Raw genomic sequence first — 25,703 nt, 5'->3', positions numbered from 1 at the left:
CTGCAATGAATAATTCTGTGTCATGGGCCCAGTGTACTCATCCTGCATACTGTAATTGGGTCCACCTCAAGCTGTGCACCTCCGTATGTGTAGTGAGATCTTCTGATGAGTTTTGGTGCCCTTGTCAGCGCGAACCGGAGGAGTGAAACATGCCTGGACATGTGATGTAACTAGCAAAGTCTTATCATGATTAACTTTGACATGAAATTATTACGACCATAGTTTCTAATAATTATTATTGGAACTATACTGAAAGCCATTAAAAACGCAATTGGTATATGTTGTCCTGAAACTTACAAAAGTTCTATTGAAGATTTTTTTCCTGCGATACAGAGGATGTAGGGATAAAAGGCTGTTATTCTGGCCCGTTTCGAGTTCCGGAGCATTCCTTTCACATGAACTTTGATACTTAAAACTGAACCTTTGACATTTCTCGTTAACACAACCACATTCATGAAACACGTTGTGCACATGCATTACCTGCACCCAGGCCCTGTAAAAGCACAAGGAATTGTGGAACTCAATCACTTTGAGAAAATGCCACACTTGACACAAGACAAAAGGAATCAGGTTATCGGTATGGTCAGCCAAGGTGCTTCAGATGTGATGATTGCCAGGCACTTTAATGTGCATCCATCCACTGTAAGTCGACTCAGACAACGTTTTCGGGCTACCGGAAGTGTTGCTGATCGTCCGCGACCTGGTGCACCACCTGTGATAACAGCTCGACAAAACCGCAATATCCGAGTTTCACACTTGCGAAATCGGTTCCAAACAGCTGATGATTAGGCAAGGAGGACAATTGGGACAAGTCAACGTCATTTCAGCGCCCAAAAGGTGCAAGGACACCTTGCTGCCTTCAACATCCGGTGTCGTCACCCGTACCGTGGTCCAACCTTATTGCATCGCCACAGACTTGACAGACAGCGTTGGGCAGCAAATGGGGCCAATCTTGGCAACAGGACATGGCCAGATGTCATTTTTTCAGATGAATCCAGGTTTAACTTATCCTTTGCAGATGGATGTCAACAGATTTATCGACGTAAAGGAGAAAGACTTGCGCCAACATGATCGTTTTGGAGGGGGTGGTGTCATAATCAGACCACAGACCATCAGAGGCTGCAGACCATCAAACAGCTGTTCCTGAGAAATGTGTGTCTTTCAATGCCCCAAAAACTGCGAGCATTACATGTCTTGCAGCGCACGGTGGACACACACGATATTGACTGCAAGTGACCCCTCCTTTGTGTGATGTCGTTGTTGCGTCACTGATGTTGTTGTTGACTGGACATTTCCAGATGAAATTATTCACAGATGTTCACTTAAAACATATCTGCCAGTTAGGTTGATATATGTTGAAATTAGTGTGAGTAAAGAAAGTATGAATGTCAAATTGCATTTTTAATGGCTTTCAGTATATTACAAATATTCTTTTTGGACTGGATGTTTATCAACTTTATATTATAACAAGAGTCATCGGAAGATGACATATCCCCCCGGCCCCACATCTTTGAAAGAACAAATCATCTGACAGTTACTTAAAGTCCAGCTTGATTTTAGACTAAGTGCAAATCGTTCCATGGAAATCATGGAAAAAATAAATGATAAATATCTGCAAATAGCAAAAGGCACCACTTCAAGATCTGCCTCACATATCTGCCAATTTTTGCTGAAACATATTAAGAAGTTTTTGAGTTGTGCTCCGGAAACGAACCTTACCCTGCCCTTTTGCAACTAAGTCTGAATCGTTTCCATGGAAACCAAGAAAAATAAAAATGCCCAAAATCTGCAAATAGCAAAAGGCACCACTTAAGGTTATGTTTGATATATCTACCAAGTTTTGTTGAAAAATATTGAACGGTTCTTGAGTTATGCTCCGGAAACGAAGCCCACCCCTCACTTTTGGGACTAAGTCCGAATCGTTTCCATGGAAACCGGGAAAAATAAAAATGCCCAAAATCTGCAAACAGCAAAAGGCTCCACTTAAGGTTCTGTTTGATATATCTACCAAGTCTTGTTGAAAAATATTGAACAGCTCTTGAGTTATGCTCCGGAAACGAAGCCCACCCCTCACTTTTGGGACTAAGTCCGAATCGTTTCCATGGAAACCGGGAAAAATAAAAATGACAATAATCTGCAAATAGCAAAAGGCACCACCATCCGTTATGTTTGACATATCTACCAATTTTTGTTGAAAAATATCGAACGGTCTTTGAGTTATGCTCCGGAAACGAAGCCCACCCCTCACTTTTGGGACTAAGTCCGAATCGTTTCCATGGAAACCGGGAAAAATAAAAATGCCCAAAATCTGCAAACAGCAAAAGGCTCCACTTAAGGTTATGTTTGACATATCTACCAATTTTTGTTGAAAAATAGCGAACGGTCTTTGAGTTATGCTCCGGAAACAAAATGATTACGGACGGACGGACGGACAGACGGACGAGGCGACGACTATATCCCACCGCATTACATGCCGGTGGGATAAAAATATCAGCATAGCACGAATACTGCTATTAGATTTCTGTTGTACGGAGAACCAATGAAGTGAACGAAAACAGACGACGTCACTTCCGCATTCACGATCTTTGCGTAGCGAAATATGAGGCCTGCTGTGCGGGTGAAACACGAGGTTAATCCGTCAGCTATCTGAATATCATAAATAAATAACAAACAAACGAGGTAGGTTAGTCTATTATCGATTTATTCATGCACTTTATGTTACGTTGGTCGACAATCCTTACATGACCGAAAACCGAATACACAAGGATACTTCCTCTTCTTGTCATCCATGTTTGGTTATCCCTGCGGCAAGTGTTTACCCCAACACGCTAGTAGAAAACCTCAATAGTAAATTGATGATAATATTCTACATGTGTGTGATACTGGTCTTGGTCCTACTGTTTCGGGTGACATTAACTGAAAAAATCCCAACACCATTGTTCTCCTAGTTGGCCAATCGATAAGACATGGAATCATTTTGCAAGAAGTTATGGTCAGTAAGCTCCTACCCACTCATGTGCTTCTGCGGGACTGTATTTACGGGGGTTCGCACTAAGTGAGTGAGTGAATACGTGAGTGAGTTTAGTTTTACGCCGCTTGTAGCAATAGTCCATCAATATCACGGCAGGGGACACCACAAAAGGGCTTCACATATTGTACCCATGTGGGGGAATCGAACCCGGGTCATCGGCGTGACGAGTGAACGCTTTAACCACTAGGCTACCCCACCACCCCTCACACTAAGTGAAAGTAACGAAGTTACCACAGTTTACTGGAATATTGAAATATTGCTGAGACCATAAATCATTCCTCAGTCCGGAACATTGAGTCAATGGAACACGATTTATGTTGTTCAAATAACAATTTATTATTTGAGTTGATAATCAGAAAATTCAAATCTCAACGACAGAAGCTTCTACTGACAGGGTAGTTCATTCTCAATCCTTTTTGGTAGGCGTTTTGGTATAATGTGCACAAATGTAGGTTACAAAATGGAGAACTGAGGCTGCTAACATTTCTAATTTACGTGTTGCAATATCATTACCAACGATAGCGTTCCAAGCTACATCAGGTAAATAGTGATAACATAGTGTTCTGTACGCCCAGAAGATAACGGTCGACCCATAACACTGATGATAACACTGTATATGTTTACTTGAAACTTACGCCAGCCAATCAGCACATGGATGGGTTGTGCAATACCGAGGTGTGCACGTCGTCACCGCTCAAACAACAAGGTTTCTCGGTTGGTATCGTTCAGTTCTTAAGATGGCCGAGTTTAAATGTCGCTCGTTGTTGCTGACGTGCGCCTCCCTGTTTTGTTTTTGTAACTGCCAGGACAATGGAGTGTCTGTAATTAACAGATTGGACCAGTTTGAGGAAGTGCTGCTTGATAACAAGGTTGATATTCTCCGTGTGGAACAAAAGGTGATCCATATGATAGATGTTGCAAAGTCATCATTGAGAGATGAATTAAAGGAAAGCATACTGGATCTCGTGAAAAATGCCATGTCCGAGATTCTGAAAGGAGAGTCTCTTCCTGACATGGTAAAGAGTGAGGTTGTCTCTGAAGTGCAGCATCTGAAACATGAATACCATAATATGAAGAGGCAGTTACACTATGTCTCTAAATCATTCAAAGAATTCCAAAACGAGACGAATGTAGTTAGCGAATCTGTCCTGGAGACGACACAGATTGGGAATCCAGAAAACTCGAGTGACATCTGTCTCAGAGATAAAGACAAACTGGAAATGGAGCTAAGGAAGTGTTCTATTTACTCAGCCGATCTCGAGACAAACATCAAGCAATTCATGGCACTGAATGAAACGTACCAGTCCCAAATATCAGAACTGAAAGCATCTGTCAGTGTGCCTGCTTGTACCGCCGCCACTGTCAATGTTACCTTATCCTCCAGTTCAGCTGCGCCGACGACGTCAGTGACGACACCCAAGCCAGAGGAGGAGAGAAGTAGGATCTTGATTGCTCCAATTTGGACAAGTTTCACCCATTATTTTCGTCAACTCAGCATCCAGAGTAACCATCTCAGTACCTATCAACATTTTGCTATGAAATATGTTAATTGCCTCGCCTACTTAACAAAGACGAACACTCTTCTGATTGGGTCAAACCAGCCTTACTCTATATTCGCCTCTACCCTGGATACAAATCAGGTGACAGAACTGAGAAGTAATATACGGACATTAGGCATGGCAGTGGATGAGGATCGGGACATTGTATTCATATCCAGACTAACTCCCCGACACTCAATCAGCCGCATGTCTACACAGGGCGAAGAACTCACTGTTATCACTGAGTTATACCTGTTCAGAAAATCTCCAAGGCAGATAACTCTTGACACAAAGAGAAGGCGGATATATGCGTGTGTTTATCATGCAGTGATCACAGTAACGTATGATGGTCAAGGTCTGAGAACATTAGATACGGGAGGTTTCTTGCATGCTGTATTTTTTGACCAGTCAGCTGGTGTGTTGTATTATAACAGCGACAGGAAACTGATGAAGATGACCGTGGGCGATGATATAAGCACAGAGGTGACCACACTGGACGCCAGGCCCATCAACATGTTGCTTTACAGAGGAGTCATCTACTACGCTGGAATTGATCCAACTCTTGTAGGTGCAGTTAATACGTCACGTTACACTGCATACACTCTGCAACCAATAAGCATGACACAGGTTGGTCAGATACACATTTGCTTAATTCCCTGAGTTCTATATTGGATTGTTCGAAACAACACGTTCAATTCTGATTGGCCAACCAGAGGTTTCAAACCAGAGTCAACACCACTAATTGAAACATGTGATTTGACGACCTTAGAAGGATGTTACAAACATATTTCTCTTTTAATCAATGTTGGTGGGCATTTTGAAATTATATGTACAATTATATGTTAAAGGAGAGGGTAAATTGAACGTGCTACAGCTAACTACAATCACAGCTACCAGCTGTAAAACAGACTGTATACGTCGCTCATTACAGACGTGGCTTTGTTAAGCAGAGACTGGAACTTTGACAAGGTGACCTACGCCTATCAGTGCACTTCACCAGCAGTTAAACAGACTGATACGTCTCCCAATACAGACACGGTTATGTTACTCCTGCATGGCAGTGCTACAAGGTGACCTCCTCCTATCAGTGCTATTATTAGATGAAATAACGGAGACTATGAACGTCAATCCTTTCAGCGACAATCGGCATCCCTAGACCTACTGCTCTATCTAATCGTCTGATGAAGATAACTCAATGATTGCCTGGGTCAAACTCATGGTCTTGTCCTGGCTTGTTTGCAACACAATTGATTGTCCAGATTGTTTTATTCTTACACCTTCTTTGCCCGATAACAAATAAGCTATACTCAAAGTAATGTCAAATGATAATACAGTTGTCCATCAGATTCAAGTTCAAGATAATTAATAAATCGTGTATCCAGAATATTTATTACGTGAGTGACTTTTATCTATTTCACCGGGCTGTATGTTTCGTACATTGTGGGAAAACTGGGCTAGAATAGGCCCTTATAACTGTCTTCCGAAATAATGAAATCAGCCTTGGTGACTGGCCTGATGATTTGCAGGCCGCTGTCATATATCCGCAACAAAATAACAAACTTGACAACCACATGTTTTTTTATAATAATTTTGAGGGGGTAATTCCGTTTTGTATCCAAGTCATACCGCTATTAATGACAAGTGGTTGGTTAACATGTTGTTTAACGCCGCACTCAGCAATATTCCAGCTATATACAATCGAATCTGGACAAGACAATCCAGTTATCAACATCATGAACATCGATCTACGCAAATGGGATACAATGACATGTGTCAACCAAGTCAGCCAGCCTGACTCCCTGACCCCGTTAGTCGCCTCTTACGACAAGCATGGGTTGCTGAAGACCAATTCTCACTCGGACCTTCGCGGGTAAGTAATGAATAATTAATGGCAAACAGTTTTGTGAACAGAAACAGTTTAATCAGTCTGTAACTACATCAGTTTTCTGTAATGCAGTCGATCAGGAATAATAGATTCAACAGAATTTACAATGTGTATTTAAGCCAGAACATCAGATCATGGTAATTCCGACAAAAGTTAAACAGAAAAATGGAAAAAGTCAGCTAAATTCACATCCAGATTATTTCTCGTTACAATATACCTAATCTGTATAATTAAATTCATCTCTGACCAACGTGTCACGTTTAGCTATAGCCACGATCTTCAAGTTTGTCAGGTGTTTCTACTTCACAGTTTGTTCGTCACTTTCATCTTTCCCTTTGTCACACGATTCCATGGCGCAGGACACGAGAGGCGTTCCAAGGTTGTCCGATTTGTGTTCACTCCAATCTGTATCAGATTTAGAAGTGAAGGTCATAGTGTCTTCCAATGCCCTCCCTCTGGTTTCCTCGAGACCAATGGTGGCAAGAATATTTAGAACCACCAGAATTCCCATAGCAATGAAGGGCAGCATGAGGTCCTTAGTTCCACCCTGTAGTGATCATTATTCCTTAAGCAAAACATCAATACCACCGAGTCATCACACAAAAGAGAACAACATGAATCACAAATGAAAGAATTTTGTTCGTTGTTTAACACCGCACTCAGCAATATTCCAGCTATATGACGACGGTCTGAAAATACACGAGACTGAGCCAGACCATCACGTGATTGACATCATGAGCATCGATCTATACAATTAGGAGGATACGATGACATGTGTCAACCCAGTCAGTGAACCTGTCCATCCGATCCCGTTTGTCTCCTCTTACGACAAACATGGGTTGGTGAAGACAATTCTAACCCGATCTTCACGAGTATTACACGAATTGAACCGTACACTTTCCACTGGTCCTGATTGCCCGATTCCGTTAGTTGCCTAATTCTACAATCTTGGAAATCGGAGATCAGTGAAAACCCGAATGTTAGCGAATCCCATTCTCTGATCCATGTGATGATGCATTAATAACATTGGACCAGTGATCATGATCCCTAGAACTCTAGGCAAAAGAGGAATAGGAGAGAGACTCTATCTTTCATATTTGCACCGTGCGCTTCCTGCCATTGGTATCTGCTGATAAATATATTTAATAGATATGGCAATGCGGTGCAAGAATCACACACAAACGCACACGCACATACACACACACATTCTGTATATATATATTGCTGTAAGTGATTTGTTACTAGAAACTGACCAGTGATAAGACTTGACTAGCGAGAATACCACCGATTCTTGCAGCAGCACTCTGGGCGGCGCACGCCAAGTTTCTGGGAAAATAAATACATGGCTTCATTACAATGTGACAAAACTAGACTTTTCTTTCCGCGTTAATGATGCTGACTATGCCAAGACGCAGCCTCTCTCTGCTGCAGATATTTTATCACATCATCATTATATATTTTTATCTAAATAGCAATTTTATTGATAGGATGAAAGAAGAAATTCAAGGTAAAACACTCGTATACGAAAAATCTATGATTAATATGTTCTATATTCAATCCAATTGGGTCCATGTCTCTGCTGGTGCCCGGGATTCACCATTGTATGCTACTGGATCAACTTATAAAGAAATGGTCGAAAAAGGAGACATAAAAGGTGACCCCCAATAAGATATATTTTCCACAGATTTTTCTTTATTTATAAGTATCGGAATCTCTGTAATTCAACAGTAATTTGAAATTATCTAGGTGGATTGTCCACTCCATTGACCACTTGATTGTCTGCTTTGTTTACAGAACGCCGTCGCATGGCAGGAGTAATGCTGTGTGGCGTTAGGCAAAAATACTTCCATGTTACGGGAAATTGTGTGAATGGTAGAGCAGGACATGCTTACCCTTTTCACGAACACCTGGAGTCATTACTGATTTTCAGTGATCCATTCATATAATTTTCACAGCTTTTTGTCCTTTTGCATCAAACGGAACTTGTTTCTGAGAAAAGTCATGATTGGGTTTCCTTTGGTACTGACGTCCTATATTGTATTCTCTAACGTGAAGGCTCTTCATCACAGTGTGCCTTTCCACACGTGTTTGATGGTCTTCTTGAGCGACATGATGAAAACAAGGCATTCTACAGTTTTCGTAAACGAGGCAAGGAAATTGGACACAATCTGATTTTGTAAATGGTCCTGTACTGCTGGACAATACAGAAAAGAGTGCCAACCAAGCGAAATGCCATATCGAACAGGCACAGACTCAGACTCAAAGAAGGTTTTTCAAAGGAAGACTCTCTGCAAGACCGCTGCACCGAGTTTACGTGCAGTGTGTTGACGAGAGGAGCAACCCTGGCGAGTCCTTCGCTTGGTTGAAGTCGGCTGGCCTGAAACGTAAAAACAGAAGACTTTCTGTTGGCTGCACAGGACCATTCACTGGCCACTCGGAACCGCTTTGGGATACGATATCAAGTGCCATTCAAGTCCGAGAGACTGACCAACCAATCATGTTAATCGCCTCTTACGACAAGCAGGGGTTGCTGAATCTTCAGAGGTTGATTTAAAGAAGTAGGAACAACCTGCTGTATTGCGTGTGGAGTGGTACAATGTAATATACTTTGCACGTATGGGTGATTTTCCAGATAGAAACGTTTGCTCATAATAGGCAAAGTAATGTTTAGATGGCTGATATTTGTGCTCGAGGTGGTCGTGTATGAATAGTAGACTTGCCTCGGAACATTTGATAACCAGAGTTGCCAAAGGAAAACATTGCACATGCACTATGCAGCCCAGGCTGTGATTCCCAAGCTGACATAAAATGTTAGTCCGAAATCTGTACGCCAAGAAATGCATTGTGAAACCATCAAGCAGTGTAGAAACCTTAATATATATGTATCGCTGTTGTGTTCTAAAATTAACTAAAAGTAAGAATATGGATGTCAGCTTCTCTATTTTGAGGAACATGACATTTGTAAGTGTCATAATGCTTATCACCTACACAACTTTTTATGAATGGATAAATTTATTTGTTTATTGTCGTAACCTTGTTTTTTTCTTTCACCTGATGAAGGAGCAGGAATAGATTCCGAAACGTCGTGTTCCTCAAAATGAGTTGACATTTTTTAAATTGTGCCTTTATGTGAATCACTTCTAAATGAAGTTCAGTAAGTGCTCTAACGATTTAAAAGATTAGAAATCCCAGATGGTCTCAGATGTGAAACAGATTACATCGGGATACATGATCAACTCAGTGAAGAAATTCAAAGGCAAATCAGACGTAACTAATGGAAAGAAACAGTGTCAATTTCAACTCCCACAACGGGGCAGCAATGGCTATGTAATCATCGATTCTCCTGGTGCACCTGGAGATGCTTCTTACCTGATGACTGTAGGGAACTGTTCCGCGGTCAAAGTCATAACAACCATCCATCCTATTATCATTGTAAATTTGGCTGCTATCGCGCATGCGTTGACGTAATTTCCCCTTTCATCAGCAGGTGCTAAACATACAGAAGCAGAACTGTATTCTATTATATTTTTAAAGATAGTAAAAGATAAAACAGTGTTAACTTCTTTGAGTGGCATTTTAGAAGTTGGGAAGTACAATATAGAACAAACTTTATGGATAACAACTTCTTTTTATTCGTGAGTGCGACGTTTCGATACAGATTCTTGTACCGTTGTCAAGCAGTGTTAACTAAAAACACACTTGCATCGACAAACAAAAACATCGACCTGCTAAACTGATTTCTCCTTCAACTTTTACAACATTATCTCTCCTTTCAGATCCAGTGTTGAAGAGCTCGCCGAAAGGGTTGACAAACATGTACAGGCTCGCCTCAACTGTCTTAATCGATGCTTACGAAGTCAACCACTGGATTTCCTTGTCTCGACTCGGTATTTAGTGATCGCGTCACATTGCTGGAATATTGATGAGTGCGATGTCCAAACACATTATCTTAAAAAACCAGTTAAGCAGACAGTACCCAGCCGTGTTGAAATTGCCAGTCCGAAACATAATGCAGCGGTCAGGGAGAATGACACCACAGATCCGGTTCGCCTTCCAAAACTGTAAATTGCAATTGAAATGAAAACATTAAGTGATTGAGATAGTGAGTGTGTGGGGTTAAACGACATCTTTAACATATATCAAGTCGTTTCAGCACAATGTTGGACGAAATATGTTTTTGTTCTTGTTGTTTAACGCCACACTCAGCAACATTCCAGCTGTATGGCGGCGGTCTGTAAATAATCGAGGCTGGACCAGACGATCCAGTGATTAATAGAATGAGCATCGATCTACACAATTGGGATACGATGGCATGTGTCAACCAAGCCCGCCAGCTCGACCACCCGATACCGTTAGTAGCCTCTTGTGAGAAGCACGGGTTCCTGAAGACCAATTCTAACCCGAGTCTGTATGAGTGTTGGACAAAAGACCAAAGTGTTACGTCTACGACGTTCACGAGGTTGATGAAACGCTAGTGCACGGCTATGAATCTAAAAACCTTGGATCATAATCGGGGAACTGGGATTTGAAGCTCAGGTTTCTGACTTTCTCAAGGGACGTAACTCTAAAGAGGGACCAGCGCCATAGACGAAAGGGCCACCCTTACTCCCGAGTGAGGTAGTTTCTTTTAGGGCTGCAATAGCTTGCAACAGAAACATATCACGTTGTTGAAGCTGGTCATCGCCTTGTCGCGAATAGCTGGAAATTTGCTGATGCGGCTTAAAGGAAAATGCGTTCACTCATTCGTCCATTCGTTACTGATCTGGGATTTTTTCTCACAGCTACCATTCAAATACAGGGTATATTTTTTGACAATTAAACAAAGACAAAACAATTGGTTAACACATTACTTCGATCAGTAAGTTTTCAAAACCTTTCCCTAAGAAGATGTATTTCTTTGAAAATGGAAAACTAATTCGTTAAATATGCATCACAGTATCACATAATGTGACACAGATCAGATTTCCATTTTGAAAACTCACAAGGACGTGATGAAGATGATACAGGGAGTCACAGGCAACTCTGTGAGAGCCATCAATAGCATGTTCAGGTAGAAATCACCGGACAGATTCTTCAGACCAAAGGCTATACCATAGTACACAACAGAACAGGAAAACCTATTGGGAGAAACAAAACCATTACACTATCGTAGCATTCAATTACAGATTGACTGTGTGTTGTTTTGGTTTATTGAGGTAAGAATCGGAAAACCAATGTTCAAACTGTATGAATCAGTGTATTGTTTTCATTCTTTTGATACCTCAGTGAAGCGAAAAGTGCACTCAGTCAGCCTTTATAATTATTGAATTCAACAACAATGTAAGAATATATATTTACTTTGTTGATGCAAACTAGTATGGAACAGTTGCAAAACTGAAATGTTAGAACCTCATAGTGAAGGCAATTTCTTTTTTTTAATAGAAATCAGAAGGTAAATATGATTAAAAAAGGTAAATATGATTGAAGAACCAGTCATACAACATTACAATATTTGCATGCAATACCGATTAATTGTATTACAAATCTTTCTGGAAAGTCACTCTGAAACATAGAGGATGAACACTTCAGTCTTACCAGATGAAACATGAAAAAAACGTTTTCTTGGAGAGTTTCTTTGTCCTCATAAGATCCAAATAAGAGTAGTTCCTTGTCTTTTCCCCCTCTGTCTTATCCTCCTTAGCTATCAGTTCTAAAATGGAAGTGTCTGGAATTGGCTTCTTGTTCAAGGCCGCCATTTTGTTGATGACACTTTTCGCAGCCTCCAAACGCCCTTTCACAGAAAGCCAACGAAGCGATTCTGGTACAACGCTAAAAGAGCAGTTAAAAACGGTCAAACACGTTTCCATCAACAACAGCTATTAATTGAAAACATTCCCAGATATATTCATCAATTAAATGGCAAAATGTGTTGTTACAAATATCTAATTCTCTTCATTATTGGGTACTTCAGACAAGACGCGTTTCGTTCTTTTATCCTAATACTTACAACCACGTGAAGAGGTAAGGAAATGTCAAGGCTGCCGTTGCTAGATGCAGCCATTTCCAGTTGTGAAGCCATTTAGCTAGAAGACTCAATATCAGCATCCCTAACGCCCAATCAGGCAGTGATGCAACAAAACCTCGCCATTTCTTTCCAACAAATTCTATCTGGTACAGGTATACAGTTGCCAGTATCAGACCACATCCTACACCAAGAAATGCCCTCACAACTGTAAACATGATCCAGGACACGGAAAAGGCTGACACGACATTTCCAAGGAAGAGTACAAATATTCCACCGTAGAAGACTTTCTTCCGTCCGTATTTATCTGCACAGTAGCCAGAGATTATTGCACCCAAGAGCAACCCAGCCATTTGAATAGATATTGTAGCATTGCTGACCCAACTCATTTCACAGACCAGATTCCACTACAACAAAGGAAACAGAAGCGTTATTAAGTTTAGTAACTTTTAAGATTAGGTAGGATTGATTGATGACGTTCTGTTTCCATCTTAATAATGATTTACACTTTGTGGAAAGTCCCAAACGATTCATTGTAGACTATGTTGGTGACTTGTATCTTGACATTGAAAGTAACCTCGGGCTCAGAGTTCTGTTGCCGTCTGTGTTTTCTCCAACAAACACAATCAAATAAAAAAGCAATATATTACATATCTATCAGTCACATCTGTATTTTTTCACTGTTTGAAATTGGTAGTTGATGTTTATTGACTATTCATGTTTTGACAAAAACACAGCATACTTTCAAGGCTTAAATCCCGAGGCAAAGAAGTCGCTGACTAGGTTTCCTTCACCTAAATCTTTTTCTGGAAATGTTAATTAAACATTTACGACCACGTGGATACCAGTCTGAGATAATATATTCATATGATCTATAGATATTTACAACAAGTTAAGGTATATAAGGTTATACTGACAATGCCAAAGAGGAAATCTCATGTGACATATATAATTGAGTATTCTCAGGGTAACATTTAATTGGTCTCAACTTAGCTTCTCTGAATATATGAAAGGTCTTTAATGGCTGTATTGTGGGTTAAAGATAATGGTTGCGACAGATGGTACGTTTGCTGGAGCCTGCTATATATATGTATACCCCTTTGTTGACAGAGCAGAAGAATCTAGTGCAAAAATCATAGAGGAATATTTTGTTAATGTTGTCAAATAACATGTATATTTCATCGAGTGGTCTGACAAAGTTGATAACTTGTGAACATATCAACGAGATGAAATATACATGCTATTTGACAACATTCACATAATGCTCTATTTATTATATTTTGATCCTTGTTTATATATGATTGAGACATCTTTTATCAGAAAGTAGTTCCAGGCAAAAATCATATTCTACTCAGTGAAATAACATGTTATTCTACTCAGTGAAAATACCATTTTTATTTTCACCAATATTTACAGTATTTCACCCTTAAGAATATAATAAAAATGGAGATGTCTTCAAGAAGTAAACTCCAACCAAAATCTCACAGTGCATATTTCTTCCCCAGTTAACAATTTAACCTTAAAACTATTTCATGTGTCACTTATGCCAATTCGTTCGACCCAAAATTAACGTAGTAAAGCATTAATGTGATTGCCAGTCTGCGAAATTACAAACTTGCCTTCTGAGTTAAGCAGATTTTGAATGACAGATGACTGGGACAAAACTGATTTATTCAAGTTCTTTTCTCACTTTTCTGCTGGAGCAATGACAACATTAAGAGCTGACTCAATCCACAAAGACACATTCAACAGGTGCAGCTTTTCTGTTTGTTTTCAGCCCAGCGTTCGACAGCATCCATACTGATTGTAAAATTGGTAGTATGCAGGTTATTACCAACAACCGAGTCATCTGTTTTCAAATGAACAATAGGTTGGTAGGAGTATGATAAGTCTTGGCAGCCAAATGTACTGAAATCGTCATCATGAACTGAAATATCTTCATTCTGCAAAACATTCCTGCAGCTGAACATCATTTAAGAGTTGGTGTTCGATAAGGAAACTGAAACTGATGAAATTTGTTAAACAGTAGGCCATTTCGGAAATCTCATTTTCTGAGAAGGTTACTTTAGTTTAAACCACCACTGCCTTGTACGCCAATTTCAAAATCATATAAACGAATCTGAAAGATAAGGAACATACCTCTGTCACTGCCGTATCCATGACGTCACTGAACTTCCTCTCACATGTCCCGTTCCAAAAACAGTTTTTATAACTTCCGTTCAGTGGACTCGTGTTCCATTGGCTGAGTTCATCATCACCAGAAGCACACCACCAGTCAGGTTCCACACCAGCAAATGACATCATTAGCATCGTTGGAACAACTATTACCTTAGAATACGCCAATGTTGGAATTAGGAGTCGTTGGTAAAGACCAAATCCACCAATGTCATCAATAAGACCTTCAAGGTGCATGGTGGTATTTGTTGTCTGTGACAATTGTTGTATCGATTGAATACGATGGATCTAAAATAGAAAAGGAAAATACCTCAGGCAAAACAATTCAGTTCATGGCAAGAGAATGGCATTGTAGTTGTCATAATCAAAACAAAATCAGATTTTTCGTGGTTCTCACTATTACAGTTTTGGTCAAAACCACCAGGCAATACACTGATTGTACACGATCCGTTTTGGGCGTTGCAGATGGCTTCAAAATGTACGAACGTCAGTAATGAAATCTTGTTTTATAGTAGTAATGGTGGTGGTAGTAGAAACCTTTTCAATCCTCCAATCTACTTGTGTCGATGTTAAATGGTGTGTAATTCGTTTTACCAAAATAGAAGTACTTGTGTCTTCTTCTTCAGCATGAACTTCTTGAACCAACGACAGTACATTCAGTTATTTTTCAAAAACTCTATTTAAACTGAGTCTTCGTGGCGGCCATAAATATACCCTGTTCCTATATAAATATAGAACAGAGAAAAACGTTTAGAAAAACAATTTTAATGCCGTGGTTTTCGTAAGCACATATCCAAACTGATAGAAAAAAACTGTTTTGCAATGCATATAATGTCATGTACCTCGTTCGGATACTAAATGGCTCGCAGATACTCACCTATTTCAAAAGAAAAAAATAGTTAAAAGTAGGTGGATGTCCGCAGGTGCTGCTCTCTTTAACAAAGTGGCTCAGATTTAGTTATGACTCAAATAAGTACGTGGCACAGGATATGCCAGGTCACGTTATGTCGTGACTATGATTCAAAATCTGTAATAATTACCTTCCTGAATATATCAAATGTATCAGTTGTATAATTAGTTGGAAGTATTTCGCAACTATTGCCTCGTTTGACTACGTATGTTCCTCTATAGTATGACCTAGGGGCTGTGGGGAAGCCTAGTGGTTAAGGCGTGAGCTCGTCATGCTGAAGACCAAGGTTCGATTCCCACATGGGCACAATGTTTGATGCCCATTTCACGTGTCCACTGCCGCGGAATATTGGTGGAAATATTGCTAAAAGCGGCGTAAAACTAAACTCACTCACTCACTCAAGTGTGATCTAAGTATGTCTTTGGACCTCCGAAGTCCCTTATCTGTGCAGGTTTGGAAACTACTTCAGATGTAACACGGCGTAGTCTTTTGTGCCACAGTCGCATGTTGGTATGTGGAATCCGAATATTATGTGTGTCTATATATATATAAAGAAAGTGATGAGAATACCGAGCGTACAGTAGTACATATATAAGAAGAAGTTTCTGAAATAATCACATGACACGGATCTTCTCCTCTGAAATGATCACACGACACGGATCTTCTCCTCGGAAATAATCACACGACACGGATCTTCTCCTCGGAAATGATCACACGACACGGATCTTCTCCTCGGAAATAATCACACGACACGGATCTTCTTCTCGGAAATAATCACACGACACGGATCTTCTCCTCGGAAATAATCACACGACACAGATCCGTGTCGTGTGATTATTTCAGAAACTTCTTCTTTTATATATGGACAAGGTTCCTGGTTCAACTTAACAGTTGTGGAAGTTACTTTTGTCGTTAAAACTGTACCATATTATATATCCCTAAATGAGTGAGTGAGTTTAGTTTTACGCCGCTTTTAGCAATATTCCAGCTATATCACGGCGGGGGACACCAGAAATGTATCCCTAAATGAAAGCTCAAGAAACCTCATTAGTAAGTCTTCCTTTTGAATATTAAATAGCCACAGTCAAATACATGAGCGACCAAATTAAGCACATGCACTGAAGATTGGAACTGGTTGTAATAAGTTCTTTTCGTGTGCGGATTTCAGAGGAATTCTTCTCAAAATGTTTTCCTGCTACTGCATTACAGAATCACCTGTTATACGCCCATAAAGTCTATCTTCCCCGTGGATAAGCAGGACACCTGTTCTCTTGCCATACGTAAATTCCAAACGAAATATGGCAAATGACAATTAGGTGACAGATTGTTATGGCTAGCAACCATTTTGTTCTTTGCATTCAAAGATATACTAATGAAAATCTTATGACAACTAAAACTTTTAAGATCAGTTTTAAGTCTTTTGAAATGATATTCCGAATGCCAATTATTTCATTATCATAATCGTGAGAAATCATATGTAACTGTTACTTATTGTTGCTTAACATTTCGTTAAAACCGTAATGGTGAAGTTTACATAGCTAAATATGTTATACATACTATTCTAAAGAATGAAGTGAAAGCCTTAACGACATGCACTATCCCAATCCGCGGAACGTGTTTGTCTGTAGCTGGTTTAGGCTCTTCACCATGCCAAGTGGTAATGAACATTTCCTAAAGGAAACAGGCATAATACAACTGTGACACTACAAATGAATTGCCAAAATTAAAATAGTATTGTCATGTTTCGTTATTGTCATATTTTTGGGGCGTGGTGGGCGAGCTGGCTAAGGCGCCAGGCTAGTGATCCAGTGAGTTTGAGGTGCCGGGATCGAGCCCACCTTTGACCGGGTGTAAAAACCTAAGTCAACTTTGCGTACAGAATCCCTCAGTGTTGTCAAAACCCCTAGTGTACAGTACACAACCCTGTGCACTTAAAAGAACCCACGAATCCGTTGTTATATGACCAGATGGTGGCCACATGAATACGTGCCAACTCTTAGTTTCGGGTACACTTGGACAAAGTACTGTGACTATGTGTCCCAGTCCACCCAACTGTGATTAGGTACCTCGTAAGGATAGGAAAGCCGCAATAACTCGGTGCGCATTGTGGCAGCAAGAGTTGGGAATTGAGATTGATAATAAGATGTGCCGTTGAGATTGACATAGAATGATCGAGGGAAAAAATACCAGCGCTTTGAGCAAGCACTAGTGCGTGGATATGTGCGGTATATAAATATCCAATAATAAATATTAAGAACGAAAGGAATGTACAGGACGAAACTGCAATGACCTCATGGTTTCCTCACACCCCACTTTTGGTTGTTTTGGTAAAAAATAAGACAAAGTTTGTTGGCGGACCCCACATATCGTTTCAGGACGTGTTTTAACTAACATACAATAGTGAGTGAGTTTAGTGCGCGCCGCTTTAAGCAATATCTCAGCAATATCACGCGGGGGACACTAGAAATGGGCTTCACACATGTAGGGGATCTAACCCGGGTCTTCGGCGTGACGAGCACACGATTTGATGACTCGGCTACCCCACCGCCCTGACACACCATAGGATACTGAAACAGACTATAGACTACCGGCTTGTCTGACTGCGCATAGAATGCGGGATGTTAACATTCACCGGGTGTGACCATGAATAGGGGGTCATGGTTTTGCTTCAAAATACGAAGTAGATAGGATGTGTTAAAGGTTCTAGATCCATTCTCTCTCTACGGGAAGTCTTTCAACCAATCAAGGTGGTGACATTTAATATTTTAGTGAACATGGTGATGACTCGTAATAATATAAGTCTTTGAATAGCGTTTATGAGTGATACACCTTGTCGCGTATTGGAATTGAAAAACTAAACTAACTAAAATTTAAGTTTCGAAATGTGCTTTTAAACGTGAATCTCCTTAACAAATGCAAATGGGGCAAGTAACTAAATATGACCTTAAAGTCTTGTATTTACAATAATCTATCTAGCTCTATTGTAGCTTAAATTATATTTTCAACTATCTAGCACTTTTGCATTTGCCAACAATGTGATGGGGCTGGATTGGTCACACCAAGCAACCAACATCGCCAGAGAGGCACTAACATGAAATCCTCAGGGGAAGAGAAGGAGAGGCAGGCCCATAATCACTTGGCGTCACGACCTTGATACTGATATATAGAAAAGTGGATTTACTTGGAACCAACTGGAGAGGAAAGCCCAGGAAAGGGAGATCTGTAGTGGGCTGCCTATGCCCTGCTTGGTGTGTTAGACCTAAGTAAATGTAAAGTAACATTTTTCTTATGTGGATGACTTCAACATGCCATTCAAAGACCTGATACGGCATCAATATGGAGGTCACACAGTACTATCCTTCAATAAGTTCAATCATTTGAAGGAGTAAAAATACACATGACCTCTTCTCGTCGTGTTCCTTATGCTAAAAAGTTGACAAAATCCTCCCTCTTCATTCTATAATATCTGGGACCTGATAGTAACCGTTCAAGGTTAATGTTTGGTCTAGGATACTATAATACCTAGAATTTGTTGTCGGAGGATTACTTTGGGAAAGCAACACCTTCAAAATAACCAAGAGAAGCATATATTAGTGGCCAGTCTTTATTCGGTGCATTTCATGATTTACAATATATATATTATATATTCAAATATTAGGATTATTACATAGGAAAATCGTGTGAATTAAGAATTACATAAACTTTACTGACGATGTATCAATAAACAATTGCAAAGGTTACACGAAAATAAAGACACTTTATGTTATATTGGAATGTTATACTCGTGATGTGGCGCAGCTGAGAAAAATGCGTAGAAGATAATAAGGTAACTCTTCATGTGTTATCAATGACAATATAATAATCCTTTCAGTTTATGGAGAACGTAATTTCTGGGTTGTACTTTACTACACTCCAACAGAATACAACTTAAACAGATTATTTAGGAATACACAAACAATATAATTATTCTGTCTGGTGGTTGAATAATATGACCACTTCTTATACATCTAGAATATCGTGAATTACTAAAGATCATATACAGAACGGCAAGTTATTGAAAGAGTACAACGTATACATAGATAAAGCTTAACCATACTGAGAACATATTAAGATATGCGCAACAGAATGAAAGGTCTATGTGCGCTCATTTATTTATTTATATATTTATTTATTTATTCATTGCGCTCAATGGAAGGAAGAGTAAACATATCATGATGAATGTACAAAGTGAATGATATATAATTTTGTAAAAACCAATCATTGTAAAACAGTATATGTCATATAAACAAATTAGTTTGGATCAAATCTGCCTGTTAAATTTATAAACGAGTGCACTGAAATTAAAGGTTCTTTGTTTACTATTGAGGAACAGTTTTGGTTTCCAAACAAAACTGATTTTAGGTCAAACCCTTTAGTATAAAAAATACATAAATTGACGTATATCGTTGTAAAGAGTACATGAAAAGAAATAATGAGCCCAGTCTTCATAGTTATGGCCACAAGAGCAAGATGATGTTGGAGATATAAATCTTTCATATTTGTGCGCATTAAGGTCACTACATTCAAGTCGGAGACGAGAACGTATGCTCTGACAAAATCTGCTACCGAAATTTAAGTAAAAATGATAGTAGATATTCGTTTAAAATTACATTTTTGAATTTCGGTAGGCACTATGATTCTCTATGTTTAGCTGGTAATGAATTCAATAATTTAATATCTAGAAGAAAGGACCTCGCATTATTTACAGATTTACAGTTTATAGTCTGAAGATTTCAATCATCGCGCAGATTATAACCAACGACATCTGATACTCTAGGCGGAACAAGGTTACTGAGATAACTTGGCGTAGTGTTATTAACCATTTTATGAAAGTATTTTCTACGACACAACGGGTGACAATTAGTTTCTATGTATATTTTATGATGGCTAGTACCACGAACAGTTTTTCGGTTTAAACGATATTTGAGACTTCTTAGACAGTTCACCACTGGTGCAACTTTTTTAGCACAGTCGTTAATGTGTTCATTCCATGAGCAATCATGCTGAAGTATAAGACCTAAATGTTTATGGCTTTGAACGGAATTAATGACATTACCATTCTTGGTTAGATTCGACATTGGAGATGGTTGCAAGTTACGAGTAATTAAAGAGTATTGACTGTGTCTTATTGGGGTTAAAAGATACTCATTTCTTTCTTTTTTTATTCCAGCAAATCAAGGTTAAAATATACTTGCCATTTTTCTGCCCATGTGTGTGCACTCATGAGTGTAGTTTCCTCACTTAATGTGTACATTGTTTCATCATTGATTGTCAAAGGTAGCATGGAGCATTTGAATTAAACACATATAATAGTTGTTTAGACATACACTTGATCCAAACTCGCAATAAAATATACAACACGTGCACAAGAACTACTTTGCATGCACGAGCCCGATTTGTAGATTTACTGAACTTATATAAAGTGATAACGTTACTATATTATACAGTATACTATTTTGATGTACATTAAACTGTTCGATTAGTGATACGTGGTCTGACCTAACTATAATACAAATATGTCCTGGTGTACTTAATCAATACTGCATAGTTTAAATGATTCTATTGGTAAAAACTAACAGTATGGAAAGCAATAGAAACATACAATGAATGACGTGAAATTGCCTTACCTTCAAATTACCATGAGAAGCATCTGTTAGATGCCAATCTCTATTCGGTGCATTTCATGAGTGAAATACCCTGAATAGAGGCCGTTATTTATACCACCGATGCTCTCAGAGTTCGTGATATGGTCGCACGTTGAAAGGTCACTTCTTTAAACAATATTTACAAATACCTCGCAGCTTTGAAAGACTTCATAATGGAGAAATGACTAAATTATCTAACAGGTTTCTCGGAGAGCGTGTTATCATAGAGTAATGTTTACGTCTCTCTCCGGGCATGTTGTCTTAACGGTTAGTACATAAAGCTTATGAAGTAAACATGGCAATCAACAACGAGCGTACATCGACACTGACAGATTATAGACTTGGGGCGGAACATGCATGTCGTCTTAAAGATTTAACCTCACTGTGCCTGCTCCCTGAATGTTGTCTTAAGGATTTAACAAGGGATTAACGGTCGCCAATGAGTAGTTTTCAGTTATAGTCTGTCCACAGTAAAGATGAGTTGTGATCCATGGTCTGCTGTGAATCATAACGTGTATGTGTATATGTTAGAGCCAGATTGTGAAATCAGTCATTCCGTGAAATGACTTAAAAATTCAGTAATTTCGTAAAATGACTAAGAGGATCAGCCATTTCGCTATTGGCTATATAAATAGGTTTGGACGTTTCCATCAATTTTATGTAAATGTGCTTGATAACGATTGCCAATGTTCGTGATGCACGAAACAAATCGCCAGCACGCATTTTGTGGCCCCGACTCTCAGAAACACGAAACACATGAAAAATCAGTATAAATGGCCTGTCCAACACTGCAATATCGGTGCACATAAAGTCACACAGAGAGAATGCCAAGGTTAACCCAGGAAGAAAGAGAACGAGCAGTAGGGATAGTTGAATGACTGACCCTCTTAGTTATTTCACGAAATGACTGAAATTTTTAGTCATTTCGCGAAATGACTGATTTCACAATCTGACTGTAACATATATACACTGGGAAATATGCAGTCCATACTCACGTTCTCCCCCATTTCTTAATAAGTGTATCATCCCGTCGCCGAAATACCTTAGTTGTGCGTGCGGCGTTAAATAAAGAAAATAACTAACTAGCAGTCCATACATTCGATTTTCATTGAAATGGCCAACGTTCAAGTTAAAGTGAGATTTATTGCCAATACTCAAGGTGGACAGAACTTAGTTTATAATGGACACAGATTTTGTATTAAGACCAGGAAGAACACAAGAATCCATTGGCGCTGCTGCAAGAAGGATTGTCCAGCAGCCAGCAACACCCACAACAATCTTATTACCACTTACAGAAATATCTACAACAATCCAGGGGAAGAACAGGACATCAAGATTCAGGAATTCCTTAGTTCCCTGAAATCCAAGGTTAGGACAGTGGGCGGAGCTGTGCCTGCGATCTACCAAGAATAACTTGGCAGTAAGTAATGATACCGAATAAAACTAGTATGTATACATTATTAGTAAGTCTTATGTGTACGAGATCAGGATTTTAAAGTTTGCAGACTATGTGGCAGACCAGTGGATCGAAGCTAAAGCTAACATATTGTTATGATTTAAACAGATTTTATTCATTATGAATAATGACAAGGATTGGCAAACAAGCCAAAGGCTTATCTTAATACCGCTCCAATACAAAAGCATTGATTATATACATATGTATGACATTTCAACAGTAACTCACAGAAATAATTAAGTGACATGGAATTTGATCAATGAAATAAATTAATTTAAAGTAGGCTTACAGTTATGTATTACATTGTAATTCAGTTTATTATTTCTTAAAACGTATATCGACAAGATTTTTTTCAATAAAACAATGAACAGATTTAACAATTTGCAAAGTTTCAGTTTCTGATGCTTCCGTGTTTCCATATAGGACCGAATTGAGGTTACATTCATTTCTAGAAAAATGCATACCATAATTTCTTAAAATATCATAATATGGAAACAGAAAAAATAGTGTAAATTATCTTCACAAATAGCACCACAAGAACAAGATGGGTCATTAGATATAAAACGATTAACTTGTGCGAGTTCAGATCTTTACATCCTAATCCAAGTCAACAGTGCATAATTTGACAGAATCTTTTTCCACAATTTTTACCAAGGGCAAATTTAATACCTGTGTTGTGTGAGATTTTATCTTTGAAAGATTTAGAAGATCTATTTGTTTAATATCATCTCGTAAAAAGTTCCAAAGTTCTACTGTGCTTGGTAAGAATGAGCTACCGTAGAATGTTGTTCTTGAAGGAACGTTTGTAAATTTGTTGAATTTCTCAAATCATCGGAAATATCGCAGATAAGGGTCTGGAAGCATATTACATATAAAGCTAGATGCTTTATTGTGTATCATTTTATGAAAATGTTTAACTTTTGTACACGTCTTCTTTCAGCTAGAGGTAGATCAGTTTCTTCATACAATTTGTTATGGCTTGTACCGCGTGTTGCCCCATATGTAGTTCTCAAAGCATCAAGTTGTAATTTTTCTACCATGCTTTTATGATTTCATTGTACAATTGTCCCATATGTGGCTGCAGTAATCAATCGAGGGTAATATGAAGGATTTATACATGATTTTAAGAGTGTTTCTTGATAAACGATATTTAAAACTTCTCAAGCAGTTTGTCATCAGTGAAACTCAATCTATAATGCTATTTACATGTATATGTGAGGTCCAACTTCCGTCTGATTGAAGAAAGAGTCCTAAATGTTTATGTTTAGTTACATTTTTCATAGGGATACCTTGAATTGATAACTGGGGTTTAAACACTGTAACCGCTTCTTGCTAAAAGGTATACTTTCTGTTTTTTTCGGGATTAAACTTAACTTGCCAATTTTAGCCCATTGTTATATTTGTTCTAAGTCGTCATTTAAGCGCATAGCTGATACATTTTGATTATCTATAACAACATAAAGTTACGTATCATATCTGAGATAACAGTGGTCCTTACACTGATCCCTGAGGGACACCGGCTAGTACAGGCTTATATTCTGAATTAAATCCATTTTTAACAACTTTCTGTGCTCTACCATGAAGATAACTATCGAACTATGTTAGTAGACTACCACCCATTCCAACAGAACGTCATTTATTCAAAAGTCCCTGATGCCATACCTCATCAAAAGGTTTGCTGATATCGCAGAATACAGCCCTTTCCTCCTCACTGTTATCAGGTGAACTTGAATAATCATAAATAATATAAATCCATCAATTGATAACTAGTCGAATCTCCAGCAGTGAAACCAGATTGCATCTTACTTATGATATGGTTGTCTTTGAAGAAAATATAAACATATTTATGTACACATTGTTTATATACTTTTGATACACAACTTGCCAGTGTTACAGGTCTATAGTTACTACAGTCATCAATATTACCTTTCTTGTGGATGGGAATTACTGATGCTTTTTCCATATTCCAGGGAAGGAAGAGGTCTGAAGGGATTGCTTGTACATCTTCGTGAGGGGACATGACAAATTATTTGCATTTAGTTTCAGAAATCTATTCCCTACACCATTAGGTCCGGTTGCCTTTCCATTGTTAAGGGAAAGGAGAATAACTCTATGCTTGGGTTAATTCTATAGAGGATAAACAGTTTTCATTTATCATATTAGGAATTTGGGGAGAGCATTCCGGGTCTTCAACAGAGGCCTTGGCGATGAAAAAAATCATCATTTGATACATATATATTGGATCATCACAGATTACATTTTAATGCGAGATCGGTGGAAAACTTGTCATTTTATGATTTGTATTGAAATAAGTTTTTATCAAGCGCTACCAAGTCTTATTATGACAAAGCTCATTGTTAATGCCGTCTAACTTCAAAAAAAATATTTTCCTTTGCCTTTCTGACTGTTGATGCAACACAATTCCGTAATTTCCAAAAAGCTTCTCAATCAGATTGAAGATTACGTCATTTTGCAAGCATGTGCAAGATGCGTCTGTGTCGGACAAATGCTGCCTATTGTTCATAACTTCAGTTTCATTTTGCTTTCAGTGTGGTATAAACGTCGAAAAGTTCTAACAGTTTCAACAATGTCGTCAAACTGCTTATTTGAGTAATAACACGTTCTTTTATGAAATACGAAACTACGAAATCAGTCGACATATTTCAGCCCAATAGTGCAACACCCTTTCCTTTTATCATTGATCAGACAAGAAACAGGCCTAAAACACTCGGTAGTAACAAATAGGGGCCGTGTGTAGGTGTCAGCACTTCGTGAGACCTTAGTACTCCCGGTGACAAACAACGTACACTTGGTCCGGTCTAGTAAAGTCATATTTGGCGGTCGCGCAATTTGGAACCAGAACTGGTTCTTGAATATATATGCTTGTCACCGGATGTAAGCTGGGCTCCGTCTCGCATACCGCAAGTTGGCGCGCTAAGGGAGCCGGGAACCAGTTTAGTACCGGAAGCAGCGCATCGCGAGACTTACAGGCCCAATTGCTATGTTAATCAATCAAATGCAGT

The 25,703-nt window shown here is 38.9% G+C and overlaps 2 protein-coding genes across 2 annotated transcripts; both read right to left on the bottom strand.

Annotated features, from left to right (window-relative positions):
• Positions 1 to 6,473: 6,473 nt before the first annotated feature.
• On the bottom strand, positions 6,474 to 9,930 carry LOC124287055 (solute carrier family 22 member 5-like). Its single transcript, XM_046723524.1, has 3 exons — positions 9,824 to 9,930; positions 7,708 to 7,780; positions 6,474 to 7,001 (listed from the first exon to the last, which is right to left on the bottom strand). The coding sequence occupies exons 1-3, from the start codon at positions 9,883 to 9,885 to the stop codon at positions 6,753 to 6,755; spliced, it is 384 nt and encodes a 127-aa protein (XP_046579480.1). The 5' UTR covers positions 9,886 to 9,930; the 3' UTR covers positions 6,474 to 6,752.
• Positions 9,931 to 11,432: 1,502 nt separating this feature from the next.
• On the bottom strand, positions 11,433 to 14,867 carry LOC124287154 (organic cation transporter protein-like). The gene is made up of 4 exons (XM_046723637.1): positions 14,595 to 14,867; positions 12,441 to 12,862; positions 12,029 to 12,262; positions 11,433 to 11,571 (listed from the first exon to the last, which is right to left on the bottom strand). The coding sequence occupies exons 1-4, from the start codon at positions 14,865 to 14,867 to the stop codon at positions 11,433 to 11,435; spliced, it is 1,068 nt and encodes a 355-aa protein (XP_046579593.1).
• Positions 14,868 to 25,703: the final 10,836 nt, after the last annotated feature.

Source organism: Haliotis rubra, unplaced genomic scaffold, assembly GCF_003918875.1.
Source record: "Haliotis rubra isolate DU_JTF1 unplaced genomic scaffold, ASM391887v1 Scf4, whole genome shotgun sequence".
In the NCBI taxonomy this organism is placed as follows: Eukaryota; Metazoa; Mollusca; class Gastropoda; order Lepetellida; family Haliotidae; genus Haliotis; species Haliotis rubra.
The sequence above is the reverse complement of the archived record's forward strand: the minus strand, read 5'-3'. Positions and strand labels throughout refer to the sequence as shown.

Coding starts and splice junctions, on each gene's coding strand:
- LOC124287055 (XM_046723524.1), bottom strand. CDS start 9,885: ATGATAATAGGATGGATGGTTGTTATGACTTTGACCGCGGAACAGTTC. Junction 7,781..9,823: donor CAGTTCCCTACAGTCATCAG/GTAAGAAGCATC, acceptor TTATTTTCCCAG/AAACTTGGCGTGCGCCGCCC. Junction 7,002..7,707: donor CTAGTCAAGTCTTATCACTG/GTCAGTTTCTAG, acceptor TGATCACTACAG/GGTGGAACTAAGGACCTCAT.
- LOC124287154 (XM_046723637.1), bottom strand. CDS start 14,867: ATGCACCTTGAAGGTCTTATTGATGACATTGGTGGATTTGGTCTTTAC. Junction 12,863..14,594: donor TGGATACGGCAGTGACAGAG/GTATGTTCCTTA, acceptor CCTTTGTTGTAG/TGGAATCTGGTCTGTGAAAT. Junction 12,263..12,440: donor CCTTACCTCTTCACGTGGTT/GTAAGTATTAGG, acceptor CTGCTCTTTTAG/CGTTGTACCAGAATCGCTTC.